The sequence below is a fragment of the Bufo bufo genome, chromosome 3 (assembly GCF_905171765.1).
Source record: "Bufo bufo chromosome 3, aBufBuf1.1, whole genome shotgun sequence".
NCBI lineage: Eukaryota > Metazoa > Chordata > Amphibia > Anura > Bufonidae > Bufo > Bufo bufo.
Window position 1 is genome coordinate 113601016 of NC_053391.1, and position 17935 is coordinate 113618950.

General features: G+C 45.6%; 1 protein-coding gene across 2 annotated transcripts in view; it reads right to left on the minus strand.

Annotated features, from left to right (window-relative positions):
* The window catches only part of WSCD1 (WSC domain containing 1), a 319116-nt gene that overhangs the window by 231180 nt on the left and 70001 nt on the right, over positions 1-17935 (minus strand). For both annotated transcript variants that reach the window (XM_040423481.1, XM_040423482.1), the window contains exon 2: positions 694-1384. In XM_040423481.1, coding sequence (XP_040279415.1) covers positions 694-1123 — 430 coding nt within the window. In that variant the 5' untranslated portion in view covers positions 1124-1384. The remainder of the gene's footprint in view (positions 1-693; positions 1385-17935) is intronic.

Genomic DNA, 17935 nt, shown 5'->3' on the forward strand with positions numbered 1-17935 from the left:
ATGATCCATTGCATCTTTTCTGACATGGAAATGTTCCAACATTCTAAAAATGATAAAAATTAGGCAAAAATGATATGCAGCCCAAAACTGTACCAATAAAACTACAAATCATTCTGCAAAAAACAAGCCCTTACACAGCTTATAGGTCGTAGAAAACAACAATACAAAACATTTTATTTCCATAAAATAGGTGTCTATTGTGAAAAAGTTAACATTAAAAAAAAATAAAAATAAATGCAAACTTGGTATTGCCACATTTGTACAAGCAAAATGGTGGCAGGCGGCCCATCTTGAGCACATGGAGCAGATAGGTATTATTATATATTCTTTTTACCCTATTTCAGGGTAAATCGACTCACTACCGCGAAGCACGAGGAAATTCAGCTTTGCTGCAAAACAAATTTACCCTGAAATTCAGATCGAAGTTCACTAGTTATCTTAGGTAGGAAAGACAAAATTATATTATGAATAAAGAGAAATTGACACCCAGCTGTGACTTTGTGGTATGTTGTACAAGAGAAGTTAAATCTACCAGGTTTCCACTTTACATCTCATATATAGTCTTAGTTAAGGTTTCAATTCAGTAAGCACAAATGTCAAATTCAAATATTCTTCCCAATCAATTGATTTATTGATGCTTATAGTGAAAGGAAGAGGATAACAAGAAACAAGAAAAGAAGACAATAGACTTACCTTTATTTACAGTTGCGTGCTTCTGTAGTTTTGGGGGTACATCCTGACCATGTTCTTGATCACCCACAAAATTATGAAACCATCTTCTTCTCAGCTGCCTTAACTCTGAATTTCGTGAGATCAGCCAAAGTGGCTGGTCAAGTAAACCATTACTTTCTTGTTTCTCTTGAATATTTCCACCTGCTAATCCTTTTGTATTCCAGTATGAAGATCGAAACATCCTTTGTTCCAGATATCTATCAAGAGGCATCAAACCATCAACTGCTGAGCCCTGCACATTAGCAGTTCCTCTGTTATTTTGCTGAATCACCAGGTAAGACCTTTGTAAAAGCAGCAGACTTCCAGCCATTAAGTAGGCAATGGTGAGAAAGAAGAGAAAAAACTGAGCCCGCCTTAGAAATTTCTGTAGACTAAAAAAAGGTTTGGCCATGCCCTCGCCAAAAAACAAAGGAATGTAAAAAAAAAAAAAAAAAAAAAAATAATATATGAAAAGAAAGCAAACAGATAGTTTGAATTAATTTTCTTAAATAATATCCTTCCGGAAATTCAACTCAGGTCCATTTACAGTTCCCATGAAACGTAGCCACATTTTAGCTATGTATGGCTACACCTTTGTAAATTCTGTTCAATAGTTTCAAAGGTCTGCTCCATAATCTTGGATTCTTTACTTACTGGAAGTATTTCACAGCCTCTGAAAAAAATGTGCAATTATTATTATCTTGATATTTCCACAAAATCAACTTTGATAGGATAACTGTAGAGCTAAACATTAAACGGGTTATGGCTACAAATGAGCGAATTTCATATGTTGAATATAAAATTCCGTTATTCATTCCATCATAATAGAAGTCTATCCATAACGGATACGTCCCGTTTCCGGGGAGAAGACTCCCCTGAATAACGGGAACGGGACGGATCTGTTATGCAGCCCATAGACTTCTATTATGATGGAATGAACAACAGGATGCCTCTAAAGGCATTCCGTTATAGATTCCGTCATAGAATTGTGTTATGGTCCATGGTAACGGAATCCATTACGCAATTCTGCTTTTACAACCAAACTAAGCGTGAACGAATTTCATAACATAAAATTAGCTCATCTCTAGTTATGGCGTGATTGACATAAAACATGACAATCATATAGTACAGGGATGGCCAATCTGCGGCTGTCCAGCTGTCACAAAACTACAACTCTCAGCATGCCCAGACTGCCTAAAGCTATCATTCTACAGCTGGGCATGGTGGGAATTGTAGTTTTACAACAGCTGGAGAGCCGCAGGATGGCCATCCCTGATATAGCACATGTCAATGTCTTTCTAACAAAGCTAGAACCAACCCTGTAGCTCACATAAATACAGCCACCTGCCTATTCATTGTTAAACTGCTACACTAGATTTATTTCATGCTGACGGCTCGGGTGTGCCCTTTCTCAGAGGGTGTGTCTTTTCTGCTGCAGCTCTATCCCTGTAACTGATCAAATCAAAAATTGCACAGGAGAATTATTCAAAAAGGTACAAATACATCTTTATTGAACAATTATATATAAATTAATTAATTAAAAACTAAATCAGATCAGTATATGGAGAGAGACATCAACAATATAAAAGGTGATGTCTGGCTGTTCTAATTACATACAATAGATATTGGTATCACACTGAAATCATCCCAATACATATAAACATACTCACACAGGCATCTATTTTAAAAATTAACATGACATCATGGAGCTCTGGGTAACAAAATATCTTGACAACTCTGCCACGGTTGGTATATTTTTTTGTTTTGGATTTTTTTTGCTGGTATCCACATCGGTCCAGATAATATGTTATCCAGAGGTACATAATGCCATGTTAGTTTATAACATAGTGGTCTATATAGGAAAGGTTTATTTGTATTGTGACAATTTTAGTGTGATACTAATATCAAGAGATGAGCAAATTTCTAAAAAATTTGATTCAGCCGATTCGCTGAATTTTCCGGAAGAATTTGCTTTGATCCGAATTAATTTGCAACGAATTGCATTAAAAATGGCTATTTCCGGGCTGCATAGAGCCTATAAATGGGTGTAGAACACTGTGCCTTGCAGTAACACGCATAGGGAGTATGCTGGGGTAGTGAAATAATACTGTCAGTCAGTATGACATGCAGATGACAGGTATCGCTAATAGAATCACTGCACCCCTACAACAAATTGCTGGAATGACAGAGCTGTATAATAGCTATTTGGATCCCCAAATAATCTTTCCCTGCACTTGTAAATCATATTTTTTTCCCAATGATGTTTTCTGTATGACTCTCCCAAGCCCCTGCAATGTCTGTCCCTGCACTAATATGCTGTGAAATGATTCCTCCTAATCCTGCCGTGCACTTATAAACCGCTTTGTTTTTCACAATGATGTTTTCTTTATCACTCTCCCTAGCACCTGAAACGTCTGTCCCTGTGATAGAGATGTGGCTATCATTCTTTGAATCCGCTAAGAAAGCTCCCATATACTCCAGCTCTCAGACGTCTTATCTTCTCCAGAGCATGAAGGTTCCATCCTACCCAAGATGACACGCCTCCTTACTACATCATATATGCTGTTCTGCTGTTTGTGAAGACTCCATTACAATATGGTGCTTACAGCTAGATATTTACATAGTACCACAGTTAGTCAAACAATGCACAATGCATATATGCCAAGTCTTATCTCTTTTCTTATTTTAGCCAATGTAACAATGCCACGAGCCTCAGGGGGAATGCCCCCTCTGATGTACATATAAACTGCTTCACTTCCTGTAATAAATGAGAATTTGCTTTGACCCCAGTGTGTGTGTCAGTTATTTTCTTCCGTGCACGTAAAACCCTTGGGTTACTATTAATTTGAAGCAGTAAAGCAAACATAATCAGCCTTGATTGAGGGCATCTTCAACAGTTGGCGCCCGATATGTGGGGCTCAGGAGAAGTAGCGTCGCTAGCTGAAGTTTGGGGTTCCCAGAGCACGGTGGACCACACTTGAGGACGAGGACTGTAGCCTCAGAGACAAGGTGAGAAAATTCTGGTCATCTCATCTGCCTCTTTTGCTGTACTCCACTCTGCTGTGGTAATATGTTCTGCTGTTGATGTTACGTACGCAGTAGCAACTTTGGTTTGCTCTGCTGTGGTTGTGTTTTTTGTATGGTTAAGCACAACAAGAGATTTCACCTGGCAGGGGGTATGGAGCTGCATATGGGCTACTAAATTATCTTTCCCAGTATCAGTGGGTGGAGCCCCGGGGTGCTCCGGGACGGGGCTTGATTTAGGGGTTACTGATTTATCTGTCCTAGTGATGGAGGGTGTGACCCCGTGTAGGACTCAAATTAAGGGCCACTAAATTCTGTCTTACTAACAGAGGGTGTGGCCCCGGGGAGTCCCGGGAGGACTATAAATTATCTGCCCTGAGTGGCGGAGGGTTAGTCCTGGACTGGCAGACCAGACGTGGTAGCCAGGAAAAAAAATAATATTCTGCACAGGGGTGAGCTCTGCTTGGTGGTGAAAAGGGAAGGTGTCGGTTGTCTTTTGTCTTGTTTGTGATTGAGTTGAGTCCGGTTGTGGTCCTCAGGGAGTGTCGTGTCTATCTGTCTGTGTACCATGGAAGGTGCCGTGTCTCTGTTGCCCGGTGAACATATGGCCCCGCAGCTGGTGGCTGGTGTGTATGAAGGGAGACAGCGGGGGCTTCAGCTGCAGGGGGGAGTGACGTCACGATATTGGAATCTGTAATAGCGAGAACACTTTCTGCAATGCCGTAGAGATAATCAAAAGGCAATGTGTGTGAGGTACTGAGTGTGAGTGTATGAAGCTCCAGAAAATTGTATTTGTTAATAAGTTCAAAGACTTGTGTGTGGTAATATATGGGAAACGTTTCTTTATGTCTGTTCTACATTGAATGTTATGTCTGTGTGGACCAGGAATGAGACCTTGTGTGTTGCCAAATAGAAAACTGACTAATAAAGGAAGGTCACACAGACAAGTTTACTGTGAGCGAAATCACTTCTACTGATGTGATGATGAGGCCAAATTAAGAGTTTGATCGAGAATGAAAAAAAAAAATATATATAGGAATCATCACAGAGATATAGGGAGGTGTGTGCTCTGGCTTTAGGCCAAAAAGGAGTGAAATTATCACAAAGTTTCTCACAGGAGCGAAGACAGGACATTCGGCCTTGAATTTAGAACATTCTATTCTTGATATTATGAAAAACAATGCAAGCACCAGCATGAAAATAATTAAGTATAAGAAATTAGGCTGAACAAAAATGTATGATAAACATACAAAGTGATTATTTTTACATGCCACTGATACTACCTTCCAAGATGGCGCTGAGAGACCCTACCACACCCCCAGCAGCCATCTTAGCTAAGGTAAATTCTTCAGCAGTGGCCATTTTAACTAATCCAATTTCCAGCCTGACTGCCATCTTAACTCCTGTAACTTCCGGCCGGCCCAGTGGCCATCTTAACTTAGGGAACTTCCTGCCCGCAGCCACCTTAGTTACTGGTATTTTTCCTGATACGGCTACAAGCACAAGAAAATAAACATAGATCTAAGTAGCACTACATAGAGTACTAAACTCAGTAAATGAAGGATACACATATATTTATAATTAGGTATTACTGGAAGTAATGTTTAATTAGATGAAATGCCTTAACTTCTATGTTTTTGTTTCCTTTACTATGATTAAGTCAGCACTTGGAGGCAACTTCATCTCGATTCATAACAGTTTGTTGTGGTTGGGGCAGATGTCCAGGACTCTAGGTCAAGTGAAGTACTCTGCCCTGGGGGTCCTGCCCATCTGCTAAAATCACAGAAGGAGGGGATTGGAATGGAACTGGTCTCCAGACAGATTCTGTTCTTTCTGTCTTTCATATGATGTTGCTGAAAAATACTAACCTTGATATAAGATGCTGCAGAAGTAGTAAGGAAGAAAGAATGTAGACAGGCAGTAAAGGACATCAGCAAGCTAATGAAAAGTGTAGACATCCCCCCCCCCCCCCCCCCGATGATAAACAGAGTAATAGTGAGAAAAAGTATGTAGGGAAATAAAGGGTGGCTGAAAGATAACAAGCTCACAGAACAGACAGAAGTCTTCCTGAGAGAGGCAAGTGTATAGAGGAGGAGGATGGCGCTGTGAAGCTCACATGTGCCCTCAATATCCAGGAACTTTGTTTGTTGGCCGTTAGTGATAAAACTCCACGGTCCATGTTTGTGTCAGTACTCCCTGCAGAAAGAGAAGGAAGCCCTGCTTTGCGGGACCCACAAATGTTGGCAAGCTCCCAGTTCCTCCTATGGAAGTAGAGATAAAACCTGGCGCCCCACTTCCCAGGAAGATGCAGTATCTCTTGAGTATGGCACAGTCAGATGCCATATCTCAAACAGTCCAAGGCTTTTTGAAAAAGCAGAGGTTATCAAGGAGATTGTATCCCCTTCTAACACTCTTTTGAACCCTGTGAAAAAGAAAAGTGAGAAGAGCAAACCCACCCAGTACCAGATGGTACGTGACCTACGTGCTGTCAATGAAGCCAAAGTTTGTAACAGCCCCATTTTGCCAAGTACACACACCTTGTTGGCTCAGGTTCCCACTACCCCTACCCACTCCACTGTGATTGATTTGACAAATGTTTTATTTTCAGTACCACTACATTTAGACAGTTGGTAGTTGTTTGCCTTCACACATGAGGATACCTGTGTGGTACCGCTACAGGGAACCTAGAATTCGCCCAGTAGGTATACTGAAGCCATGACACTCCTGTCCTTTTTTTAAGCTGATCATGGCTACACGGTGAAAAAATAAAAATAAAATAATAATAATAATAATAATAATAATAATAATAATAATAATAATATAAAGTTTCAGTTTTGCTGCATTCCTGTTACCTTCATTTCACCCCTGAACGTAAGAAGGCTGTAAAGGACACCCCTTTGCCCAGAAACATGAATGCACTGAGCAAATTTTTGGGCCTCGTTCCTTATTGCAGACCTTGGATACGCAAGTTTGATGCAGCCTCTTTATGATTGTAAGGGACTAAAAGATAAACACTTTATAAATGAGGTGGTAGATACCTTTATGCCCTAAACCTGTCAATTTTGTGCTCCCCCGCAGCGGGCCCATCAGATTATTACATTTAGATTATATTTTATAGAAGTAAATGGCTATGCCTCAGCTGTACTTACCCAACTGCAACGCCCTGTGGCAAATTATTCAGCCAGACTTGACCCCGTGGCCAGAAGTGCCCCTTTCAGCATCAGAGCTGTAGCAGTTGTACAACCAAAGCTCTGAGATAGTCCTGAACCACAAAGTGACAGTGCTTGTTCTTCATGAAAGTACAACCCAAAAATATTTTTGTTGCCCGCCATTTGAGAATGCAGTGTTCCATTTTGTTGCCTAACAATGTTACTGTCCAAAAGGTGTAATACGTTGAATCCGGCCAACCTGTTGCCTCTGGAGCATGGGGGGAGGGAAGAGTTAGGGCATTTAAAAACCTTTTCTTCCAGATCTAGAGGAAGAGGCTCATGACTGTTTGCAGAGGATGTCACAAGAAACAGTAGGATTTGACCAGATGGTAAATCAGTCATTAGATAATCCAGATCATGTGCTCTTTGTGGATGGATCAAGGTATGGTCAGGGTGGCAAGTACTACACAGGTTGGGTAGTGGTGATTAAACAGGACACTAAAAAGCAGAGTCCTTACCACCACAGATGTCTTCCCAAGAAGCAGAGCTAAGGGCTCTGGAGATGGCTTGCAGATATGCAGATGGAAAGGAAGCCAACATTTACGCTGATTCCAGGTATAGCCCATGACTATGGGCCCATTTGAAAGGCAGAGACTTCCTGACCGTTTCAGGTAAACCCATCAAAATGGGGAAGCAGTGAGGTCTCTGATGGAAGCCCTCATGCCGCCTACTTTGGTGGAGTTGATAAAAACAAAGGTTATTGTAAAACAGACTCAGAGGAGGCAAAGGGAAAAAGGGGGACTGCGAATGAGGAAGGCCTAAAACCATTCCAAGGGAAACTCTGCCTTCCCAGGTCCCTCTAATCAACGATGGCACAGGCAACCCATGGGGTGACGCACCAGTCAAAAAACTACTTTGTGTGATTTAGCACATGGTACGCCCCAGGGTTCAGCACTGTAGCAGCCAGATATACTCAAGGATGTATGATTTTTGCCCAGAAGAACGTGAGACAAGGTGGTTAAGGTACCCCAGAAACACATGTCTTGCCCTTTGTATCTGTTTCAATGCTTGCAGACTACCTTCAACTACCCAAGGTGGGCATGTATGAGTATGTATTGGTGTGTGATGACTTGCTTTCAGGATGGCCAAAAGCATACCCGGTAGCTAAGACCACAGCAAAGAAGATTATGGCCGAAATTGTATGCAGGTATGGGGTACCTGAGACCATTGAAAGGGACATAGGTGTTTACTTCACAGGTGAAGTGATGCAAGAGATGATGAAGGTTATGGGTGTAGAACAGGCCTTACATGCTTCATAGCATCCACAAAGCAACGGTGGGGTAGGAAAAAAGGAGCTGAACGGGACACTAAAGTTAAAGATTAAAAAAGCCATGAACAGAGTGCCTGCTGGCAGTCCTCTTTTCAGTAAGGTATACCCCTAACCGTAACACAGGCCTTAGTCCCTATAAGGTCCTTTTTGGTTCAGCGCCTAGGACGGACAGGATTGTATTTCCCACAGTAGCTCCAGATGCAACATGGTTGTCTGACAGATTATATGATCAGTTTGTACAAGCATTTGACTAAAATGCACACTCGAGCTTTTGCTTCACTTCCAGATCCTAATAAAGTACCACAAAGCCACCCACTTGTGTCTGGAGATTGGGTGGTGGTAAAAAGACACTTTAGAAAAGTCCTCAAACCCTGTTATAATGGTCTATTCCAAGTATTGCTGACCACAAGAACATTAGTGAAGCTCAAAGGAAAGCCTAATTGGATCAACGCCAGTCATTGCAAGAAAATGTTGAGTCTTGTGTGCTGTTGTTCCCCCTTGTGTGACTGCTGATCCTTGGATCCTATGGATTCTTATTGAGATAATAAAAATGGGTTTCTGGGTAGGGGAAAAGTTGTGCAAATGGAAGAACAAAGTTGTTACAGTCCGATACTTCTAGCCCAGTGATCCATTGATAGCATTGCTTATGGATTCTCAGCATTAATAGTTCTCATGTTCACAATAATCAATGGCCAGGTCATGAATGTCCTAAAAGGGATTATTTCCTATTCCTGAATTTATCTTTAATTCTTCTGTTTGCATTAATTGTTTGCTGTGTCATCCCCTGCATTAGGAGGCTTTTGTTCAAAGTTGTAACTGAGGCTACCCCGGAGATGATCATGGAGACCTACATAAGGATGGGAGAAAGGATTAATTCGTTCTGCTGGTCCCCCCCCCCCCCGCCTCTGACACCACCTGAAGATCATCAACCATAGGGACAGACATCTGACTTCCCGCTGGTCTAGTCCAGTGTCATCGGAGGCTATACATTAGGATATGATGTCATGGAAGCTGGTGAAGAGGATGTCGGAGCACTGGGACAGATGTGCTAGGCTTTCATTAGGGAAAGAATGAGGTCCAAGGGGGGGACTGATAGAGATGTGGCCATCATTCTTTGAATTTAGCTAAGAAAGCTCCCAGCTCTCAGACAACGCCTTATCTTCTCCAGAGCATGAAGGTTCCATCCTACCCAAGATGACACGCCGCCTTACTACGTCATTTATGCTGTTCTGCTGTTAGTGAAGACTCCATTACAATATGGCGCTTACAGCTAGATATTTACATAGTACCACAGTTAGTCAAACAATGCACAATGCATATATGCCAAGTCTTATCTCTTTTCTTATTTTCATATTTTAGCCAATGCAACAATGCCACGAGCATCAGGGGGAAAGCCCCCTCTGATGTACATATAAACTGCTTCACTTTCTGTAATAAATGAGAATTTGCTTTGACCCCAGTGTGTGTGTCAGTTATTTTATTCCGTGCACGTAAAACCCTTGGGTTACTATTAATTTGGAGCAGCAGAGCAAACATATTCAGCCCTGATTGAGGGCATCTTCAACACCTGCACTTAGATGATGTGAAATGATTCATCCCTATCCTTATCGTGCACTTATAAAATGCTTTTTTTTCACAATGAGGTTTTCTTTCACTCTCACTAGCGCCTGCATAAACGTCTGTCCTTGAACAAAGTACGATGGTGAATGGCAGAATCTAAGATGGCTGCCGTATTTATAGGGCTGTGACATCACCGGGCTGGATGGCTGCATGCATGGCATTATGGATCATACCGCCTTCCCAGAGTTCCTTGCCCCATGTCCTCACGAGTGTAGCTGTCATTGTAGCCGCCAACTTAGGAAAAATTGCGATTGAATTCCGCTTCGTCAGCTTTGATTCGCTCATCTCTACTAATATCCAACATTTGTAATTATGCCAGCCAGACATCACCTCCTATTGTTGGTGTCCCTCCATATACTGATGTTAATCATGCTTTTAATTATTTATATACATTTTTTCAATAAAAATGTATTTATACGTTTTGGGATTCAGGAAATAATTCCCCCCCCCCCCCCCCCCTAAAATAAGGAAAATTGGCTTCAGTCTCATGTCTTTTTTTTTTTATTCCACATGTCACCCAGAGTGGAAGGCTTTACCCATAGACATACTCGAACAAGTTGCTAAAGGACTTGAAAGGAACAACAAGAGAACCAGGGCGGCTGTGATTGCCGTCATGTCAGGGGAGGAGAGTGGGGACCGCACCGCCCCCCCCCCCCCCCCCCCCACGTACCTGTACCTGCTATGGGTGTGGAAAACCGGGGCATATAAAAAGGAACTGTCACAGTCGACACCTCTGGCCCTCCTATCAGCAATGGCGGCAGCAAAAGCAGCAGCAGGAAAGCATGCCACCGCCCCCACCCGACAACCAATAGGATACTGGCAAGCCAGTGTCGGGAGGGGATAACACCTACATGGCGGTTCACACCTCTCCCGCTTGTCCCACCCCTCAAGTGACACTTGATGTAGCGGGAGATAGATTGACATTTCTTGTAGACACTGGTGCAGCCCGCAGAGTCCTCTGTGAAACCGCCGCCCTCCCATCCTGGCTCACGAACATTCAACTACCGTGTTCGGGGATAGAGGGTGATGTGCAACACAACCTGATCACAAAATCCCTTTCCATCACCTCACCACAGCTGCATCATGAGCAAGTTTGTTGCTAGCCCGACTTGTCCCTTTAATCTTCTGGGGGCAGATTTACTCCTGAAAATAAGGGCCAACATACAATTTCAACAAGATGGAACAGTACTCCTTGGGACATCCCTGTGCCCCGAGGAAAGTTGCCTCCTAATGGCCCTCAGAACAATCAGTGACGACATTGTAACTCCACCAAACAAAGATGTGTTGAACACCCTATTACCAAATATCCCAGAATGCCTTTGGGCTAAGGGGCCCCAAGACATAGGACACCTGAATGTCCCTCCTGTTTCGGTTCTCCTAAAAGACCCTAGCGTACTGCCTTACAAGGCCCAATACCCACTGTCAATTCAACAGCAGGATGCCATTACGCAGCAGGTACGTGCCCTGTTGCAAAATGGAGCATTAGTGGAGACCACCTCTCCGTGTAACACACCCCTGTACCCGGTACGGAAAAAGCCAGAGAGAGGTACAGTAGGTGAACCCGATTTTGTGTCAATCTCGCTGTATTTCTCGGCGAGATTGAGCACATACGAGCCCCATCGCGGGAGCCAGCGCCGAGCTGGCTTGCCGCGATGGAGACAGAGCCGTCATAGAAGCGACGGGAGATCCGACTTGGATTCCCGCCAATTCTACACGTGTGCGGCGTTTGTTATGAATCCTGAGGGGGAAGTCCCCGCCGGATTTTAAATAAAAATCCGGCCTGGGTCCCGCCCTCAGGAGCATACCGGGCCCTTAGGTCTGTTATGGGTTGTAAGGAGAGCCCCCCCTACGCCGAAAAAAACGGCGTAGGGGGTCCCCCTACAATCCATACCAGACCCGTATCCAAAGCACGCTACCCGGCCAGCCAGGAAGGGAGTGGGGACGAGCGAGCGCCCCCCCCCCTCCTGAGCCGTACCAGGCTGCATGCCCTCAACATGGGGGGTTGGGTGCTCTGGGGCAGGGGGCGCACTGCGGCCCCCCCACCTCAGAGCACCCTGTCCCCATGTTGATGAGGACAGGGCCCCTTCCCGACAACCCTGGCCGTTGGTTGTCGGGGTATGCGGGCGGGAGGCTTATCGGAATCTGGGAGCCCCCTTTAATAAGGGGGCCCCCAGATACCGGCCCCCCACCCTAAGTGAATGAGTATGGGGTACATCGTACCCCTACCCATTCACCTGCAAGAAAAGTGGTAAAAACACAAATAAACCACACAGTGTATTAAAATATTTTATTTTTCTGCTCCGGAGGCCGCCCCCTGTCTTCTTTATTAGCTCTTTTACCAGGGGGGGGCTCTTCTTCTTCCGATATCCCGACGGGTCTTCTCCGCTATCCGGGGGGTCTTCTCAACTCTCCGGGGTTCTCCTTCTGTCTTCTCCTTCTGTCTTGTTGTCTCCTTCTGTCTTCTGTCTCCGGGGTTCTCCTTCTGTCTTCTCCGCTATCCGGGGGGGTCTTCTCAACTCTCCGGGGTTCTCCTTCTGTCTTCTCCTTCTGTCTTGTTGTCTCCTTCTGTCTTCTGTCTCCGGGGTTCTCCTTCTGTTTTCGCCTCTCTCTGTTGTTGACTCGGCGCACCCCGGTTCTTCGTCTCGCGAGACTCGGCGCACCCCGATTCTTCGTCTCGCGAGACGTCTCGCGAGACGAAGAATCGGGGTGCGCCGAGTCTCGCGAGACGAAGAACCGGGGTGCGCCGAGTCAACAACAGAGAGAGGCGAAAACAGAAGGAGAACCCCGGAGACAGAAGACAGAAGGAGACAACAAGACAGAAGGAGAAGACAGAAGGAGAACCCCGGAGAGTTGAGAAGACCCCCCGGATAGCGGAGAAGACCCGTCGGGATATCAGAAGAAGAAGAGCCCCCCCCCTGGTAAAAGAGCTAATAAAGAAGACAGGGGGCGGCCTCCGGAGCAGAAAAATAAAATATTTTAATACACTGTGTGGTTTATTTGTGTTTTTACCACTTTTCTTGCAGGTAAATGGGTAGGGGTACGATGTACCCCATACTCATTCACTTAGGGTGGGGGGCTGGTATCTGGGGGCCCCCTTATTAAAGGGGGCTCCCAGATTCCGATAAGCCTCCCGCCCGCATACCCCGACAACCAACGGCCAGGGTTGTCGGGAAGGGGCCCTGTCCTCATCAACATGGGGAAAGGGTGCTCTGAGGTGGGGGGGCCGCAGTGCGCCCCCTGCCCCAGAGCACCCAACCCCCCATGTTGAGGGCATGCAGCCTGGTACGGCTCAGGAGGGGGGGGGGGGCGCTCGCTCGTCCCCACTCCCTTCCTGGCTGGCCGGGTAGCGTGCTTTGGATACGGGTCTGGTATGGATTGTAGGGGGACCCCCTACGCCGTTTTTTTCGGCGTAGGGGGGGCTCTCCTTACAACCCATAACAGACCTAAGGGCCCGGTATGCTCCTGAGGGCGGGACCCAGGCCGGATTTTTATTTAAAATCCGGCGGGGACTTCCCCCTCAGGATTCATAACAAACGCCGCACACGTGTAGAATTGGCGGGAATCCAAGTCGGATCTCCCGTCGCTTCTATGACGCGCTTGCTGGGATGTGCTGTCACTATCCCAGTGAGTGCGAGATCTCGGCACCATGTCGCCGAGTATCAGCGCGACGCTGTCGTGCTAAAAACACAATGTCAGAAACACCTACTGTAAATCCCCGACATACAGGATGGTACAAGACTTGAGAGCAGTTAATGAAGCAACTGTATTAGAAACCCCTGTTGTACCTAATCCACACACCCTGCTGTCTGGAATTCCACCGGTTGCCAATACCTTCACTCTGATTGATCTGGCTAACGCTTTCTTCTCTGTTCCTCTAAAAGAAGATTGTCGATATGTCTTCACATTCACACATGCAGGCAAGCAATACACTTGGACTGTGATGCCTCAGGAAAAACAGAATAGCCCCTCATGCTTTAGCAAAGCCATGTCCTCTGTGCTCCAACCATAGCAGGCAGACAACCCAGAGGTCGAACTCCTACAATACGTGGATGACCTCCTCCTTTGTGCTTCAAGCTTTCAGGAATGTCTGTCCTGCTCAATCTATCTCCTACAGTTCCTGGCCGAATCAGGCTGCAAAGTATCTCAAACCAAACTCCAATTGTGTTTACCCAAGGTAGTCTTTCTTGGCCACTGTATTGTCCAAGGTAGTAAACACTTGAGGGATTCCAAGAAAAAGGCGGTTACAAACATACGGATACCAGACACTCCACACTAATTTCAGACCTTCTTAGGCCTCATTTACTACTGCCGACCCTGGATCCCCGATGCCTCAGTTGGATGCAGCCTCTATATTACTGTATTCCCCGTAATGCAACCTCTCCGTTCCAAATAACAAGGGAGGCTAATGAGTCCTTTGACAAGTTGAAGACAGCAATTGCAACCACTCCAGCCCTTGGGATTCCTAACTACAGCCTTCCCTTCAGGCTGTATGTTATGAAACGTCAAGTTTAACGCTACTAGAGTTCTTACCCAAACTCATAGTGGACGAAACAGACCGCTGGGCTACAACTCTAAGCGCCTTGACCCTGTAGCCAGAGCTGCCCCTTCCTGTGCTGCCAGCTCTCTTCTGGACGTCACATCTGACATTGTGCTTGGGCACCCCCATACTATTTTGGCTCCGCATGACATCTCTGCCATCCTTCCGCAGACACAACCCAAACACCTCACTGCACAACGCCACCTCCGGCTACAGTGTAGTCTGCTCCTGCCAGAAAATGTCACCATTCAGAAATGTCACATCCTTAACCCTGCTGCACTCTTTCCTCTTCCAAGGGGGGAGTATACTAGAGATCCAGGAGATGCTTCTGAAGAGTATATTGATCTGCATGCTGAAAAAGATCTTCAGGAAGAAGAACTATGGACCTCAACTAATTCTCTTTACCAGGAACAGGATCATGATTGCATCACAATGATGGAAGCTGAAGTAGGGACACCACCATCAGTCCAAGACAACCCTCTGATAAACCCTCATTGGATTCTCTTTGTGGACGGCTCAAGGTACGCCGATGACAAAGGAAAATTCCATACAGGCATGGCAGTCACTAGTTAGCATGAAGTGCTGTGTGAAAAACAATTGCACCCAGATCAGTTAGCACAGGAGGCTGAACCCATTGCCCTCACTGAAGTCTGCCTCATGGCAAAAGATTCCACCGCTAATATCTACACGGATTGGTTCATGACTTTGGACTAATATGGAAGGCACGGGATTACATCACAGCCGCAGGAACCCCAATCAAAAATGCCTCAGCAGTAGCGGCCCTAATGGCAGCAGTACTCCTGCCTACTCAAGTGGCAGTGATCAAGGTAAAGGCCCATACACGAACTGAGACTTCTGAGGCCAGAGGAAATGCCCTAGTTGATCAAACAGTGAAGAGAGCAGCAATGGAAGAGGAAGGAGCTCAGACAGAACAGATCCTGACAGTACAAGAAGATCTGGAGCAAGAGGAAGTCACATGGGACCTACTGAAACAAATGCAGAAACAGGCCACTCCCAGGGAAAAGGAAAAAGAAACATGGTTGAAAGAGTCAGCCCTCGAAGAATAATCTGGACTCTGGACACAGGGAAAGAGAGAGTGTGCCTACCCAGAACTCTCTATCCCCTAATAGCCGCAATAACTCATGGGCCCACCCACCAATCCAAAACCATCATGAAAGAGCTAATTGATAAAATATGGGTGGCCCCAGGGATCACTCCCGTCCTGGTGAGACATACTCAAGCGTGCCTCATCTGCGCAGAGTGTAATCCAGGTAGAACCGAGCCCACGCCCCGGAAATGTCTCCCAAAGGCCATATATCCCTTTCAGAGGATACAAATAGACCACATACAGATGCCAATGTGCCAAGGGTTTCAATATGTGCTGGTGGTGATAGACCTTTTCTCTGGGTGGCCAGAAGCCTACCCCATCTGAAATCAAACAACTACTACTGCTAAAAAACTGATGCAGGAGCTTGTCTGTAGGTTCGGAGTACCTGAGGTCATTGAGAGTGATCAGGGCCCAGCATTCACTGCCAGATTAACCCAAGAAGTCTGGGAAATGGTAGGGTCGCACTTGGCGTATCACACCCCCTAAAGGCCCCAAAACAGCGGCAAAGTTGAAAGATTGAACGAGGTGTTGAAGTAAAAAATGTTGAAGATGACCAGGGAGACAGGGCTCAATTGGGTCCAGTGCTTGCCTATAGCACTTTTTTCAGTGAGGCACACCAAGGCCTCCACACAAACTGACACCATACGAGATCCTATTTGGGACAGGGCCAAGAATGGGAGAGTATTTCCCGCAACAGTTGCAAATGCATTATGAATCTGTTGCCAAATATGTGATAGCTCTGAGTAAACAATTGTCTAACATACATGCGCAAGTTTTCTCTTCCATTCCAGATCCTAACTCCCTAGAAGGAAGCCACACTCTGAAACCTGGAGAGTGGGTGGTGGTACGATACGAGGGACCTTACCAGGTGCTGCTGACCACCCCAACTTCTGTAAAACTCGAGGGGAGACCTAACTGGATCCATGCATCACATTGCAAAAGAATACGAGTGCCAGATCCAGATATCGAGGGAACCACCGCTGAATCTGCATGATGCCTGTTGCAACAGTTATCGCTCTGCTACTTTTGGTCTACACCTACACGGTTACATCTACACAGAATCTTCCAAATACAGGAGGATAAGTGGCCATCACCCAACAAAAAGAAAAGGATGGCTACATATTGACCACTTTCTGGTTTAATTCCTCCAGCACTCACGTGGCTACCTTCAAATTTGATTACTGCAGTCTAGCATTGTGCCCAATGCCAGCATGGCAATGCAGCATGTACCAAACGGGCAGCCATAGATCCACATACATCTGTGTCACTGATAACCAGTATGGGGAACAGTGTAATTTGTGGGGAGCAGTTGGGTGGAACACGGGTGACCCATGGGGATACAGACCTCAGAGTGCCCGAGACAAAAAGAACAAAATGGGTAAATCCTTGCTTACCCGCATGACACTGTTTAAGAGTGGAAGATTGGAAGATGCCACCCAAGTGGACAGACAGGCTCCAACATGCCACTTACCCTCACAATAGAAAACCCCAGCCCCAATGACGCAGGGACATACCTTATAGGCACCTGGATGGGGGTAACTGCTGGGGACATGGGCATGTTCCACCTGAAAGACCTACATAATCTCACAAAGATAGAGAAGGGTCCGTCCAAACCCTACACTACCTCCCTTAGGCAGATGACAGCCATAGCAGACCCCACCTTTGAAAATACTATGGCCGCAGAGACAGGATTTTCTGACACCAACCTGTGGTTAGAATGGATGAAATACAATGCTGACACACACAATAAAACAAACTGTTACATATGCGGGGAGGCACGCCCACACCTAGGCACAGTGCCCTTGCATCTGCCTCCTGAGACTGAAAGCTGCTTCCTCAGCCTATACACCAACACTAGCGTGAATGCCTGTGAAAAGTGGAAGAGAAAATACCCCCTGGTAGTAAAAATACCCAAACCAGGTGAAGGCATACCCATATACCCCGGTAACTACACCTGTTACCTAAACCCTGGCAGTCAGAGATTCTTGGGAAACTTCACAGAGGGGTACTGCTCATCCTACAGCAACCTGTCCACTAAAACACAGAATCAGAGGGTATCTTTGGGGGACATCTAATGGATCTGTGGAGATGGAAAAATAAGAACTAGGTTAGAAGGCAATTGGTCCGGTGAATGCGCCCTAGCAAAAGCCATAATGCCCCTTCACATACTAGAAGATGACCCCACAGTTAGAGGGTATACTCAAAAAACATATTTAGGTAGGTCATAAAGGGAGGCCTCCCCACAGGGGAGCTTTGACCCACATGTGTATATAGACGCAATAGGAGTCCCAAGGGGGGTCCCCAACGAGTTTAAGGCCAGAGATCAGGTGGCAGCTGGATTTGAATCCCTAATCCCAATGGTGACAATCAACAAGAACGTCGACTGGATAAACTACATATATTATAAATCAGCAAAGATTTGTAAACTACACCCGTAATGCCCTAAAAGGAATTGC